Below are 16,959 nucleotides of genomic sequence, written 5' to 3' on the forward strand. Positions count from 1 at the left end.
AACATGAGTCTTCATACCTACAGTTCTTCCAAATAAGAAAAATCTACTTCACTTTAGATTGCCTGAGTTCCATACTATGGTGTAGATTAGTAAGGATTTCAGAGATTGAAGAGATAATACAAATCAACCTGAAATAGGTCTGTGTTTACATTTTCCTACCATTTTGAGGTTTGTATTGGAGCTACACACCTACAGCTTTTTAAGCGAGCAAATAAAAGCATTTTACTATAGTGAAACCACCTCAATACCTCAAGCTATTCAATATTTTCTGTCACAGTAACAAGTTTCAAGGGATCTTCCCAAACACAAGTCACCAGGTGCAAGAAGTCAGGGAGCCAGCCGCAGCAGGGCTCTGACGCCAAAGCTACCCCAAAGCTGCAGCAGGAACACAAGGTTTGTTAAGACTGCACTGGGCTCCCCAGGTACCGCCGGACGCCCCTACAGAGTCGTTATTGGGGAGTTTCAGACATCCCAGAGTATCTAATATGGTTGACAGAGTAGGATTATTTTGGAGAAGGAGGAGGAAAGGTGGGTAAGAGGCAACGAAACGCATCTGGCCAGCACACTTCAGGGTGGCAGCTGCTGTGTTTGCCAAAAGCTGATACAGTTGTATGGAAATTTCTCAGTTATCTGCCAGATAAAAGTGGCAAAAGGAAGCCTCAGTAGAGTCTGCTTGTCCCTCACCAGGAATTTGCTGAACCAATTAACTTATTCCCACCACACGTTTGGGTTAAAAAAAGCCACCACTGTGTACGTCCTCGGACAGAGCCACATTTGCGAGGGAAGACAGACTGCCCGAGGGCAGGTCCCCATCCCTCCGACACCTGCGCAGGTTGCGAGGCTCTTGCAGCCCGATTACGGCCGGCCACCCGATTGCCCCACGGAGCAGGAGAGACCTCTGGGCTGAGAACGTGAGGGCAGAGGGGCTGGGAGACAGATCAGGAGAGTCAACTGTCCCAGGGGAGTAAGAAAAGATGAAAAAAATCCATTTTGTACCCCCTGAAGTAAAAGTGCTCCTTTCTGCTTTTTTTAATAAAATAAAGCGTGGGAACACGCAAAATCTAAAGTGAGGCCAGGTATCCAAGGAAGAGGCCCTCCAGCCTCTGCTATTCACAGCTATCACGCAGGAGAAACAGAAACCATTGCACAAGTCAAAGTCCACTGCAACAGCAGATTTTTCCTTTCACAAATGCCAAGGAAATCCGATATCCAAGCGCTCGCCTGCCTGGCCTCACGCTCTTGCTCCCACGACATAGCCCCATACCAGCCACTATAAAGAAAATTATCTCTATCTCAGCTGAAACCAGGACACCTTCACACGCAGCCTGCAGGTACCCAGCCCACCCACCCCGACCGGCAACCGGCCGTGGCTGCAGGGGAGGCTGGGGGTGCGCTGCCATAACAGTTGCGATAACCTTTAAAAGGCAGAAAAGGCAGAAACAGAACCTGGCTGTCCCCCCCTTTGGCGGGACAGCCAAACAGTTTCATCAGTATCCAAATAGGTGGAAAGCAGTAGGATGGCCACAGTGACTTGGCCAGGCTGGACTGAGAACAGCATGCCAGGAGGAGACAACGCCAAAAATTTTCACATTTGAAAAGACTTTGGTTAATTCTTAACCACTGCTTTGGTCAGAGCTTGCAGCCATACCCTTAAAGCATGAACACCCTCAACACCCTCATCCAAGGTGCTTCAGGAGGGTCAGATTAGAAAGAGCAGAGTAGGGTAATGCACCGGGCAGGTGTTAGAATAGCACAGAGCTAGGGTACAGGTAATTGCTTCAGGGCAGTCCTGTAGATTTGGGGCGGGGGGGGGTGTGGAGGCCAGTTTGATGTCACCAATCTTCTCACCACTTACTTAGATGAGAACTTTTTACTGCCATTCACTGCAGTACTCATCTGCTTTTCATATAAAAGCGTTCAGGAACATCAAGCTCCCAGCAGATTTCATGGCACATCCCATTTTTCACGCTGTAGAGAACAAGCATCTATTTGGTGTTTTTACTAAAATGGGAACAGAGGCATGCTTAACGTTATGAACACTGCTGATTGCTAAAGCAAAACTTTCAACTGAAATAGAAAGGTTTGCACTGTTTGCGGAAGACGATTGGAATTTGGATTTTAAAATGCTCATTTAGCAATCTTTTCCAATTTTCTGAAGGAAATTATTACTTTTGAGGGCTAACACCACTAAAATATTATCTTATTTGCCAAGGAGCTCCAGCAGCATTCACAATAATCCCAGCAGCTGGATCAACATACGAGAACTTGTAAACTGCTTCTGTCTACGGTGTATAGGAGATATAATTTTATATTTTCAGGATGAGCAAACAGTTGAAGAAGGAAGCATTTCCTTCCTTCAACTTTTCTTCTGTCTGGAGGTCACTAATTCCCCGTTAGTTTACCACAAAGGCTGTCCTTGCCCTTTCTGCAGTAGAGGAAGGTAGCAAGACCAAGCTCTCCTTTTAAGTTCTAGAAAGGAACTTAATTAAACAGCCAGGGCCACTTCCCAATGGACTGAGTCCTTCCTGGGGGGTCTTTACGCCGTACACTCACTCAACCTCTACATATAGACTCGCTTCAAGTATTTGCATGCTTTAGATCAGCACTTTCTAACTAGCTGCTTCATCCCCCCGAGAGAGGTAACGAGGCATTTCAGGGCTTTTGCCTGAATTATATTATACCATCATATTATTGTATTACGGACTAATAGTAATTAGGGATCTTTTAATACCTGCTGCTATTATCCTTGTTCTATTGCCTAGTACTTCACTGAAAATCTCCTAGCCACCTGCACCTTCTGCTAACTCAGAGAACTAACTAGAACATCCAAATAATCCAAATTATCCCTTTAGCCACACAACAAATAACCAGTTGGCCAGATTCAGATTATATGATCATTTCTGAAATAAAAATAAAACAAGAAAATGAAACAACACTTGATCAACCTATTAGGAACCTTTATTATTAGACCAGGTTGGAGCCTCGAACAAGTAATTAGCAATAACAACTCTAAAACCTTCTATTTCCACTAATGTCCCTAGGGTAAAAAAAAAAAAAAAATCCAAAGCAAACAAAGAAAAAGTCGAAGTCTCCTATTGAGTTGCTTAAATAAGCATCCTGGACTCCAGAGGTGCTTAAGCAGCTGCACCTCTCTCCCATCTCATCTCTTCCACACGCATCCCAGCTGGACATGTTAGCCTGGTTTCCACGTAATGAGCAGCTAATACAGGACATTTAATTAGCCAGGGGTTCCCCTTAGGGGCTTTGTCCAGTAAGCACAGAGGTGACTGAAGAGATTACAGGGGATTAGCCCCAGCTCTCTAGAGGACAGGGCCTACTTTTAATGCTTAACCTACCTCACCTGAGGAACTGGCAGCCAAGAAGCGGAACAGGGATAAAGGGAAGCAATGACCCAGGATGCGTGGGGCACCGAAATCTGCTCTGCCTTACCAGCAGGGCTGAAAACAGCAGTGCCCTGAGAGACACAGTTGACTGTATTCCAATAAATGTCTGTGGGAATGGCTTGGAAGGATTTTTAAAAAGAAAATAAATACCTCCTGTATAAGCTATGACATGGTAGTTAATGCTAAATTTTATGAGAAAAATAATGCGAGCATTACTTATTCACTGGAACATGCAAACAAACATCCCAAACAAACAAAAAACCATCACAAACTAAACTAAAAAAACCCCCACCAAGCTAAATGTCAAACAAAAAGCCATTTTCTAGCCATCCTTATACAGCTAATTCAGACGTATGTCCATAACTACACTGGGTACAGTTCATATCCCTGCAACACACATTATCTACCTTCAACTGTAGTGAGGTACCTTCACTTCCCATACAGTCAAATGCTAAGCAGACTCTACAGATACCTGGTATATTTTACCACTGTTAATCTTCTACAAAACCTTCACCAAAGTACACATAACGCTGTCTGACACTGCTCATCCATTTACTCCCATGAAACCTACAGACTTAAGCTCCCAGAGGTATCAAGGCAACCCCTCACTGAGTAAATAACGTGGTACTGAAGATATGCAGTATCTTCTAAGACTGCACACGCTGCCGTTCCTTCTTTTGACTACCCAAACGGGGTCAGCCGGATGAACCATCCACCTCCTGCCGGCTTCCCCTCACGACCACAGCTCCACCAAGTCGATCAAAGCAGTCCTCTCCTCATTCACTCGAATGACAACACGCGTAATGCACACAGCTGGGATGCCTGCAGGAAATTACCGCTGGCTTTTTTCTTAAACTCCAGGGCAGGAGGAATCAAAATTCATGAGAGTGGGCATTAATTCTTCATTACCCAGTTTTCTGAAGTTTGGATTTTGTTAAATTCGATGTTCTGGAAGAACAGTTATAACTACATTAATAGCTGATTTCTATTTCAGTAAGTCAAGAGACTGTTATTGTTTACTTATTGTTCTAGTACAAAAAAACCTCCTGTTGATTGAAATTTTGAGAAAAACATTTAGACTGAGTTCTACCCTCAGGTTTACTTCTGTAGAATGGGATTAACACACTGCAGAATTATCCACTGCTGCTCTGATCAATGGATTGATTTCTATATTCATTTGAGGATTAAAATAAAGCCTCTGGGGTATCCCATCTCTCATATGATTATGTAAATATTTAATAGTCAGTGGTGGTTCCTTGCAAAGAGGACTACTTTCATTTTTTAAATAAGGAATCACAATTACTAGAATTTCTCCTCTCCCTGTTATCTTATGTGAGTATCTTGACCTCTTGGGTATGATCTCGGTACAGATTTCATTGCACCTTTTAAAATTAGGTCACTGAATTAAGAGGTCAGTGTCTCATTGTGGCCGAAGTTTGCTCCTTTCAAGTACACGGGAGTATTACAAGTGGATTCAAGGGACACAGTAGAGTAGCACTGGGCACACCGAGTACCTCATCTCCCCTTTGAGTGCTTATTTATTTAGGCTACCAGAATATTTTTCACATTCTAAATTACATCAGGTTTCACTCTGCCATTTTAAACCAGTATCAGAAGGCCTTCTGCCTACATCCTGCAAGTTCAATCATCCAGTTTTGCAACTGATAGCAAACCAGAATTTTTATTAATTTATTAACTTTATAGTTTTCTTTTTACTACAAGCATAAATCTCTCTTTCTATGCATACAGGATTTTTAAGTATCAGTAAATACTGAATGTTCATTTGATTAATTTTTTCCTCTGGAGGCAGATACCCACCTAAATACCCAATGATACATGACAGTGGTTTTCTGGTGCTTTTGATCTTCAGAGGATTTCCAGCAACTTCACAATGTCGATCTGCATCTGAGAATTTTAAAGAATGAAACTCAGTTTAAATATTCTACCATTACAAATATAATTAGGATGCACCAACCAGTTTCTGACTTACACTTTTACTACAGATTTCTTTTTTCTTTTTAGCACATATACTTTTTTTCATCAATGCTAATAATGATAGATATTTAAAGGCAGGCCATGTCATCATTCATGCACGTGATGTTATGATTTTTTTTTTTTTTAAGTGAATATAAGTTCTAACACAAATCTGATTGCATTTTTTGCCTACGAAGTCTTTTTGGAGACAGTCAGCTAGGCAAATGAAACACAGATGGAAATATGAGTACTAAAATAAAAGCAGCTCTGTCTATTAAAAAGAATTTACATGGAATTCTTCATTGTTTTCTACAAGCTTGTCTGGCCCTAAATGGAGTAATATGGAGCTAAGAAGGATTTAAAGTTGGGAATACTGATTTTGGTCATGTATTACTCGCATGGTATGGTGATTCATATAATTCTTAATAAGTAAAACAGAACACGGGGGCTGTCATGGCAAGATGAAACTTAAAAAAACCTCAACCCTCCCAAACCCCTTTACTGTAAACTTTTGAACAAAGTGGTCAATTGTAACCAAGTATGACAGAGCTCAAAGGTCTCAAAGACAGCAACTTCCTGCAAAGTAAATGAAAATAAGCAGTTCAGTAACTACCTTAATTTGATGCTAAAACTATGAACTTACAACTTAAAAGGCACTGTGAATACACCACCAGAAAATCTGTCTAAATGCCCTGAACATAGAAGTGTTACTACGAAGAGGTTCACGCTTAGACAGCGGAGTCAATCCACCTAAAGCACAAATTCTCAAGACACTAGGTTTCAGTAAATAGTTTCAAGACTACTGGAACTATACTATCTTTTTTTTAAACTACTCAGAATGATTGGTTTATCTGTTTTCCGAAAGCACATACGTAAATCCCACATAGGGCTTCCAGCATCCCTAGATCTGGTTTGTACAAAATTGTGTTCATATGTTGATTGTGTAGATCTACAATTCCCTCACATGGAATTACTCCCTACATATCCATACATATGTGTACAGCCTTCTTGGTATAGGCTTCACACGTGCACATGCAGATCTGCATTTTCTACCACGCTTTACAAGAGCCAGATATTATAAACAGATTACAATAACTGTAATTCCACTTTGTCTCCACCTTCTGTTTTACCAAAATGTTCCTGTTTGTTTCATTCCAGCACAAGATATGGAGTACACAGGCACACGAAGAGGATAAGACACTATATAGAACAATTTACATTTGAGATAAAAACAAAATTTACAATCTCTTTATGTATTCTGTCTAGCTATGTGCAAAAAACTCGTACATCATGAAACCACAGCAATGACTGAAATAACTGTTTTGGTATGTTCACAGATGTTTTTAAAGCAGCAGACAATGCATAACTTAGTTCAATATATTAAGGAAATTACTTGAAATTCTACTTACATGTGCTAAGCATAAATGGTAGCTGTATCTGGGAAGCCCAAAGGTTCCAGAGCCCTAATGCCAAGTACATGAAGTACTTTATTATTTTACCTTAATAACAAAATACACTGTTCTCAGTGAAGAAAATGCACCGAACCTAGTGCCTGGAATATTTTTAATATTCCACAACACTTGAAATATTTTAAGTGACAGCGTAGAATGATGTGTCTCCACTGTCTCCCTTAGTAAAATAAGCACAGACTATACAGTGAGTATTTTATAGTTACTTTGGGAACAGCAAAGCATCGCCTAAGAAGTAATTAGCAAGAAAATTTTCCATCTCCGCGTCTTCACTGTAAAAAAAGACATTGAATCATGGTGAGATATTAATGTGCTGACTGAGAATACAGACTGCAAAGAGAACACAATTTCCATGCTTGAGGCAGAGCATGTTCACCAAAGGTACCGGGTGGGTATTCCAAAGCAGACCAGTCTATTAGAACAGTTAAGTATGTTTAACAGCAGCAAACTTTAATCCACAATATGGTACTCCCATGAAAAATATAATAAAGTTTGTGATCTTTATGCACTACGTACAGAAAAACACAAAGTTAGATTGTGCATCACTCTCAAGTGTAAAACCATAGGATAAAATTTAGATAGGAAGTTGTCAAAAACAAAATTAAAAAGAAGTCCTAAAATCAAATATGAGCTTCCACATGAACACTAAAAATCTTAGTAAAAGCAGTGAAATAGTGGAAGCTATGAGAAATAAAAATGTATTTAAAAAAATAATTGGAGTATTACATTTTATAGTATATTTTTTCAAACATATCAAAAGCAGAAAGTGTGCTGGTGCCTGTAGCAATAGGAGATGATCAAGGTGTGAGGAAAATATAGAAGAAAGATAAAGGCATGGCAGAAAAGCTGAATGAATTCTTTGCAGCCATGTTCACTGCAGAACAACTTAAACAAACTCACTTCCAAACCCTTTTATGTGGAAAGTGTGAGAACTGTGTCACAGCAAAGTGTCCATAGGAAATATTTCAAAACAAGCTGGTTAATGAGTAAAAACAAGTTACTGGGACCAGGTGGAATTTATCCAAACAGAAACTGCTGAGCACGTACACTACTAGTGTTTAACTAATGCTTGAACAGGTCTTGGTTCAAGAGAACAAAAACATGGCAAATGCGATAACATTCTTCAGTAAGTAGGTCTGCAGACTGGCAAGAGGGTTGAGCTATTAATAGAGGCATACCGTTAAATACAGAAACATCAAGGGAGCCAACAAAGACCTTGTGAAGGGAAAACATGTTTAATGTGTTCACGTTATTCAGTGGTGTGTCCTTGCAAGAAGGACGACCGCATACTGGGCCTTACTAGCTCGAGCGCAGCCAGCAGGGCAAGGGAGGTAACCCTTCCCCTCCGCCCTTGGGAAACCACCTCCAGACGCCGTGTGGAGTTCTGGGATCCCCACTATAAATGAGATATGGACATACTGGAGAAAGTCCAGCTATTGGAGGGTCTGGATTGGGGTTGGAGTATAGGATGTACACGGAGAGTCTGAGGGAACTGGGTCTGGTCAGCCTCGGGATGAGAAGGCCAAGGGGAGACCTGACCGCCACCTGTGGCAGAGCACTGAGAAGACCAAGCCAGACTCTTCTCGGAGGTACACAGGGACAGGACAACAGGCTATTGCTGTCTGTGGCAACAGACACAAGCTGGGAGATGGGAAATTCTCGTTAGATGTACGGAAAAGATTATTTACTGTGAGGTTGATCGAACACTGTAACAGGTGCCCAGAGAAGCCATGGAGTCTCCGTCCTTGGAGATACACAAATCAGATCTGGACAAAAGGCCCTGAGCACTTGAGCTTTGTGCAGGGGTGGGATCGGAGACCTCCAGAGGTCCCTTCCTACCTACACATCCTGTAAACCAGTGACTGCCAAGCATCACAGGTCTGCCAGCATCCTCTGAAGGAGTCGTGACATGTAGACATGCAGCTGATCTGGCATCCAACTTGGCATTTCAGTTAGCTTTTAACAAACTGTGTCACCAAAGACCGTTGCTGTCCAGCTGTTACAGGGTAAAAGAGAAGTTTTTTTCAGGGATTAGAAAATTAATTTCAATCAGGTGCTATGTAATCCCCAAAGGATCTGTGCTGTTCAACATAAAAAAGATGAGGAAAAGAGGTGATTAGAGTTAAAGTTTCCTGCTAAGAAATCACTGAGCATAAGCAAAGCTAAAACTGATTGCAAAGGATATCAGCAGCATCAAGCAATAAATGTAAATTAATTCTTAAGGGGGAAAATGACTGCAACATACAAATATAACGATGGGTTCTACACCACCACAGTGCAGAAGAGAATTCATGGAGTCAGCGTCAACAGCTTTCTAAGAATATCTAGACAATACTAAAGAGTGGTCACTTAAAAAGAAATTAAAATCAGAATATTAGAAATTATGATGATAGGAAAACAGAAAACATGTGACACTCTAAAATGATGGGAAACCTGTATCTTGAAGTGCATGTAATTTGGGGCACCATAACCCTAAAGAGGATACAGTAAAATTAGAAAAATTCCAGGGAACCACATCACGAACCACAGTGTGAAATGGATTCTTTATGAGGTTTTAAACAGACCAAGTTCTAAACCTAGAAAAGTGATGACTGTTGTGGGTATTACAGAGGTCAGCGAAATCAGGAATGCCATGGAGAAGATGATAGGGAATGAGGCTTGTTCTTTTAGATTTGAAAGGGTTTTTTAATTATTTCCTTTATTTAAACTAGATTTGTAGGTTTCTTAAGCTTAGAGAGACTCTCACTGGGGAGTTATTTCTCTTTGACATTCCATCATATCTCTATCAAAATTCAGATTATCTAATGAATGTACTGTGCTCTATGTATTCCCTGAATTGTATTCTTCTTAGAAACTCTGGGGAAAAAAATAGCGTGTTCTTTTAATTATTTTACTGGCTGCTAAAATCTGGCACAAATTGTATTCAAAGGTAACAGCAGAGAAAATACTTTCATCCTAGATGCAGCCAAAAGATCTTCCGTAGCTATCAAAATCAAGGATGTAAAAAACTGTTTGTGAACCAATACCCATAAATGTTACTCACTTCAGATGAATGGGTAGTTTTGTATCAGTAAAACATAGGCTGTATGCTTACAAAGACAAATCAGTAACGTTTTGCATATTCTACTTAATTTTCACTTGTCTTTTTTTAATCAAACCACATCATAACAAGCAAGTACTGTGTACCAGACTTGTTATTAAATCTGCTGATTTAAAGGTATGTTAAGTTTTCATCATGAACAGTATACCCATTTCCAGATTACTATATATATAATACAGATAATATGTTACCATCCACTGAAAACATTTTGACAATCATGTCTACATAGACGGAGTGTAGTTAGCCAAATTTAAATTACTATAATTAATACATATAGTTATATTGATAAAACTATATCTGAGCAGGAAAAAAAAAAAAAAGAAAAAATCCCTTAAAAATCTTCCTGTGCTGAAGTTATAAGGTTCACAGATGCATGGCTCACTCTCACGCATATATCAACATGCCTGTAAGCTGGAGACAGATCCAATCTTGTCAGTGACTGTCTGGAGAAGAATGCCCACTTTGGGTTCCTCTAATTAAGAGACTTTCCATGGACAGGATAGTTTTGCTTAGCTTTCTAAAAAACGTGCAACAGATTCAAACTAAAAAGAAGGTATATTGCCTAATCTTGGGCATGAGAATTTCCTCTTACCAAAACAGTTCACCAATTCTAATTATTCCTGAAAATCCATCAGACGAGTTTACTGTGAATGACTACAGCGAGTCTGTTATCTTCAGGCAGAACAAAGTTTGCCATTTCCATGCTGGGTTGTGCTCCTAGCAGGAGATGCCGTGCCTTCCCAGCCTTCTGGCGACCATCCCTAGATTGAACTGGTGGTGAACCAGTCCCTTTCTAGCCCAAACGGAATCCAACACACAGCATTAGTATCGAGGCTTGTTGAAGCCTTGGCCACAAGCTGTGAATTTTCACCCAGATTCACAGACCGTACACCAAACTTTTACTTGGCTACATGAAGAAAGGCCCCCGAAACTGGTGCAAACCAGAAAGATAAGGAAGCTACAATCTCAGCAGAAGCTACAACTTTAGAGATAAGAGAAGAAATGGCCGGCCTGGAGACAACTGAAGGACCCAATGAAGAACGGGAAGACTCCAGACCCTCATATTACGACTGGTCCAAACTGTCTCGTGAGGGGAGGGGAACTTAAATTGCAAGGGTATAATTGCCCAGGTGTTTCTTCGTTCTGGGTCCCTCTCCGGAGGCACCCAGATCGAGCTGTTCTTACCGCTGTAGCAATCAATAAGTTTGTCTGGCGTACATCCTATTGGAGACTCTGCTTCAGGAAACCTTGGGTCGAGCCAGAGGGGAGAGGAAGCGCCCGAGAGTGAGCGCGTGCGTGAGCGAGGAGTCGAGAAGGGGCACCCATCGGCTCAGTGGAGCTGCCGCTGCGAAGGGACTCGGGTCCGAGCAGTTAAAGCCTTGGGTGGTGCGCGTGCCACTCCCCGAGTGGTGCATCTATGCCCCGGCAGCCGCTTCTCCTTTAACACTGGGAATGTAAATGCATCGTCTCCACTACCTCCTGCTGGCATCTGAGCAGGGGTCATGCCATACAGTTCACTAATGAGAAAAATCTAATTCTCTGCGCTAACTGAAGGAATGAAGAACATAGAATAGGACCTTGTTTTCTGCCAGTGGATGTAAAGGGCTGAGGGAGATGATGTGGGTGGAATGACAATAATAAATCCTGTGTCTGAAGTCTCCTTTCACCTAAAAGATGGTTGGGCCCGAGATTAGCATTCTCGGAGGCTTCCATGCCCCTCCAAGACAAAAGAAGTATCTGCAGATGAGTTCAGGTGGACTGCAAAAATCAATTTATTTTATAAGCAAGCTCTGACTGGCTTGTTCAGACTTTCCTTCTCAGACCTGGGAATTAGTTTCATTTACAACCTGGCACTTCAACAAATTGCATAAGACTAAGAAGGCATAAAACCTGGTACGCTGCAGGGTAAGTGTCCTACCATCCTTCTGTCTTTAGATTTTATGGTTTCTGAGCGTTGGTACGGTGCCTACTGCAATATAGTTGTGAAACACAGTTGCGTTTTCAAGCACTGGTTTGGCACAAACACCGAGTCAGGTGAGTCTGACAAAGCATCTAAGCAGTCATTAGATTCAAGTTTCAGCACACCAACATGGAAAACAAATTCCAAATCAGTTCTTGGACGTCCTAACCACCTCATGCCATATCACATCAGGGGTAACCTGATGCTCTGGCCAGGTTATTATCTAAGCACGACTGTAACTTTTCTAACACCAACACAGACATTCATTCAATATTGTAATTACTCAGTGGTATTCAACATACAAAATCGTTACTGTTAATTAAGTATCTCATTTAAAAATTAAAAAATTGTCAAATTACTTGCATCAAGCTATCCTTAAGAAAAGGATTTGGGGCATTTGGGAAGAGAGAGCTTATTTAGTTATAACATTAAAATGTACAGAGTGCACTGAACACAGGTCACCAGATATAAATACATGAACAAAAGTAGAAAACAATTTTTTTATTTACTTACTTACTTACTAGGCTTTATGCCTAGTAAATATTTAAGTCATATTTAAGAATATGACAATGCAGGTAAGACCACTGTATGATTCCAGAGAGAGATATTGCCAGAAACAGAATATGTGTGTGCATATATACATGTATGTGTGTACACAGAGAAACATGAGTTAAATTCAATGAAGTATAATCTGGTTTCCACTATTATAAAATAATTTGAACATTGTGTTAAAAAAAGCATTAACAACTGTGACTTTTTTTTGTTCCCCCCCCAGTCTATGTTACATCTAATCAGGAAGCATCAGCATTCAAAAAGACAAAACTGCAAGGTCCAAATTTTGCTTTCAATAAAAAGAATAATGAAAGACAGAGACTACAGGGAAAACAAAAATCTTTCTGCTCTTGATGTTAACCTGATGTGGCACTTTTCATATTCAAGGTTCAAGTGAATTTCTAAAATTAATTTTCATCCATGATTTCGCAGAAATCAGTGCCAATTACATAAATTTAAAGGTACAATGCTGCCCTCTCAGAAATTTTGTATTAAAGATTAAAAATATAATCCTAGTGTAGCCTTAGACACACTTCTTCCATGAAAGTACAACCCATATGGTCTCCTTAAATCTAAAAGTTGCTCCTGACTTGCGTAGCTTTGAAAGAAGAAAGAAAATGGCCGATAGGACAACCAAATAAATAAGACAAGGACAATGAATGGAAATATTCGCCAAGTTCTGGATGACTGCAGAAGTAGGTGAAGAGTTTGCATGTGAAGAATGGCTGGTGTTAAAGTACATAAGGGGAAAATAATTACTCAAAACCAGATTTTAAGCCTCTATGGAGTAAATTTCTTATAACCATCATTGACATCATCGGCATCCCAGTTAAATATGCTGGGAAAACATTTAGCGTTAATCTAGTAAACATGGTTATAAACCCGACATCTGATATTCTAAAAAGGTCTCTTCAGTTCTAATACAATTGACAGTATGATGAGCCAGCACGGCTCATCATGGAATACCAAGTGTCTGCTCCAAGAACTGCATCTATGGAAGACTGGGAAACATAACCAAGCAGCATGAGCAGTAAAACAACGCACTCAGTGCAGATACAAAACCTGCTGAAATATTCAGTGCCTTCGCAGCAGAACTTACACACATATGCGTATAAAGAGGCTTACTGTTCCTATCTACAACAACTCATCACCTTTTTCTCATACTTTGTTGTGAATGATGTAATAGTTCATTACATAATGTTCATTACATAATTCACTTATCTTTTCTTCATATTTTGGCTATAAAAAGAACAAGCATAATACAGAATTTTATTTAAAACTAAAATGGACAAAAAAAATAATGATGCAACTATGATGAAATAATAAACACAGCTATCACCACCATCTGATCACCACAGTAACAAAGGGCTGTATTACAGGCCAGATTTAAATTCTTATGCACGCTCAGCTCCTTATTCCTTGACCAACGCCACTGAGAAAAAGTAAAACATGTGCAGATCTATACTTTCTGTTCAGCGAAAGAATAAACGAACAATATAAAAGTGAACTTCTTTCACACTGCCTAGTAGGAAGCATGATTTTTATGTCACGGCATTGATTTCCCCTCCCTGCCCCTGAATTTTTTTTTAATGAGAATTTTTTGTAAGTGAATGATGTAATAGCTCTCCCCTTTCCATTCACTGAAATGTTCCCCCAGCCTGAAATCTGTTCAAGGCAGCCAGACTTTATCCAATGCGTTGGTGATATGCTGGACAAATGAAAAAATGAAAAGCAAAAGCGTATAGACAAGAAATGTTTATTGAAAAAGAAAATAAAATTAAAAGACAAAAATGGGTGGGAAGCACAGCACACAGAACTAAGAATTAAAAAAACATCTTACATTCTGCCTTAATGGCAGCACAGTTAATAGGGACAAAGGGACGTCTTGCTGCCTGCCGCAGCCGGAGAGTATTTTTGCAGACCTGACGGGCCAGTTTTGTCCAACACGTTGTGTGAAGAAAGAACGCTTGACGTGTTTTCACTGCCGACTTTGGACTTCCAGTGTTACGAACTGGAGTTCCCTGTGTGGCCTGCCGGGACATGTGAGTCCTAACATGGGATTCCTACAAAAACAAACAAAAAATCGTAACACATACATCTGAATTACAGCATTTAAAAAATCCACAATTTGGATAAATTCACAAGGCTAATCAAATAGTATGTATAAGTACTATACCAAAAACTGGGGCTTATGTATGAAGCTGTAAAACACAGACTAGAGAACTCTACTGTGAGTGGACATATAACGCCATTCTACATGAGATATTGTATAGTCATATTAACATTTTCTAGATGACATTTGCCCACCAAAAATGCATGAAGTGGATGATTGTTTATCTAAGACTTAGTCAAATAAAGACATGGCAGGACCTGCACACTGTTCAGTTCTACTTAAGACCAGAAAAGGATTAATAAATTGAGTTTTGTAATTTCAAAGCTGAACACATACATAAAAAATCATTCCGTTAAATATTCAACTCACAGCAGTCTTGTGAAAGCACCACATTTCATTTTAGGAAAGCTGATCTACCCAATCCTACCTCTGTAGGTTGGCTGGAAGACAGTTTATCTTCATCTGTCTGTGTGGGCATTTTCAGGCCACCATATTTCTTCCAATAAATCCAGCAAGATGCACACAATCTACATTGCATATTAGGAGGACCCCAAGAATACCATTGGTGAGACTGTGGAGCTAAGGAGGAGAAAAACAGCACAGGTAAACTGGTGCATGCTACATTCAATATAATAAATCCAAATGCTGTAATAGATGGCTTTATATGGCCATAATAATGCAGCATTATAAGAGCATTATATGGTTAAATATTTAATACGTTTGACCTGGAGAAAATAAGAACTTGAATTTTTGGTTTGTTTATTTTTTAAGAAAGCACCCCAGAAGTCAACTCCAAATGGAAATTTCGAAAATGCTTACCTATTTAATTTCAAACCAGGGACTTCATATTGCTGAGAAGAGATTTTCTTCCAGGGGACATCGAAAAAAAAAAAGGCCCTATAAATCCTCCACTATTTCTAATCTTACCCTGGAAGACAGGCTTATGAAGTTTCTTGATACTTATTAGAATTACTTAAGATATGGATTTTTTGCTCAAGTCATGCAAAATGAGTACTTATAAATAAAGATCCATATAAGATAAGGACAAGCACTTCTCCGACTGACCTTGGAGATGCACATGTACCTTTATCTTGTGCATGTGGAGACTCATCAGGAAACACTAATTTAACCCTTTTTATTTTCTTTTTGTAACCTTTCACAAGAAAACTATTCTTTAAACGATGCGATTTGAAAAACAACAAAGTATATAACTGGAACTTTCTGTATACAAAATATGGTTTTAATTTAATTGGTGTTTAAGAGACAGGCAGCCATAGCAATGATAAGTAAAGAACTCTCATATGGTAGGCCTTTTCAAGTCTTTCCAGTTCTGGATTTTATTATATCTTCTCTCATATAACCTATGTCGAAAGCTGCTATTTCAAGAAGTCAAACAAGGACCATCAGAAATACACAAAACACTAGGAAAAAAACCCCACACCCTCCCCCAACACCCTAACAACAACAGAGAGGGCCCCCCCCAACAAAAAACCAACTCTCTCTCTTACAGGAGACCCAAAAATAAATTTGAATCTAGTATTCTGAAGGTAAAGAATACCATATCAGTGCCATCATATTATACTACTTTATCTCTCTGTACTTTCTGAATTATTACAAAAAAATCATAAAGTAGATTTGAATATTGACATTTAATCAATATATTGAAGGCAGCTCTAACTTAAAAGTTATTTCTGCCACACAAGTCATTGAAAATTATCCTCTACAGCATGCAAACAGAAGTATATATATTTTTTTAAAAAAAACAGTACATATTAAGATTAGCCCAAACTCCTGAATTATTAAAAAAAAATAAAATAAATGTACTTACTATAGCAACTTTCACAAGCCCGACCTATTAGTGAGGCCTGTGCCTGATAAGAGGCTCCCATTGCTCCATTGACTGCAGCAGGTTTCCCATTGTTGCTAGATATTTGATTGGGATTTGGTTTATTGCTTTAAATAAATTAAAAAAAAAAAAAAGTGATTTTACTAACCGGTTAGTCAACATGAAAACAAACAATCCAATGCTGGAATTCTGATGTGTGGTGACATCATCTGTAAAATCTGCTCTAAACAACCAGACTGATTTTTATACTCCTCTAGTATTTTCAGCACTTGAAGAGACTTGCTAGCAGGCAGCACAAGAGACTTGCTATGCTTCGATACTCAAATTTACAGATTTTTGTAAAATGCTCTCACATGGTCTAAGCTACTTGGCAAGCTAGTAAAAGACCAAGTTTCAGGGTCAAGCATTAACATAAGCCGGACAAAGCACAGAATTTAAGAAGGGGGTTCCAGTCAACAGATAAGGCTTTACAATGTGAGGCTGGACTTTGGGTGAAGTATAACAAGTAAGAGTAGTAACACTGCCTACAATACTACAAGGC

At 39.5% G+C, this 16,959-nt stretch overlaps 1 protein-coding gene across 2 annotated transcripts in view; it reads right to left on the bottom strand.

Moving 5' to 3' along the window:
• Positions 1–16,959, bottom strand: part of MTA3 (metastasis associated 1 family member 3) — a 144,849-nt gene that overhangs the window by 39,379 nt on the left and 88,511 nt on the right. For both annotated transcript variants that reach the window (XM_072858264.1, XM_072858265.1), the window contains exons 12-15: positions 16,401–16,525; positions 15,000–15,151; positions 14,300–14,522; positions 5,223–5,309 (exon numbers count right to left, since the gene is read on the bottom strand). In XM_072858264.1, coding sequence (XP_072714365.1) covers positions 5,223–5,309; positions 14,300–14,522; positions 15,000–15,151; positions 16,401–16,525 — 587 coding nt within the window. The remainder of the gene's footprint in view (positions 1–5,222; positions 5,310–14,299; positions 14,523–14,999; positions 15,152–16,400; positions 16,526–16,959) is intronic.

This window comes from Ciconia boyciana, chromosome 3, assembly GCF_034638445.1.
Source record: "Ciconia boyciana chromosome 3, ASM3463844v1, whole genome shotgun sequence".
Taxonomy (NCBI): Eukaryota; Metazoa; Chordata; class Aves; order Ciconiiformes; family Ciconiidae; genus Ciconia; species Ciconia boyciana.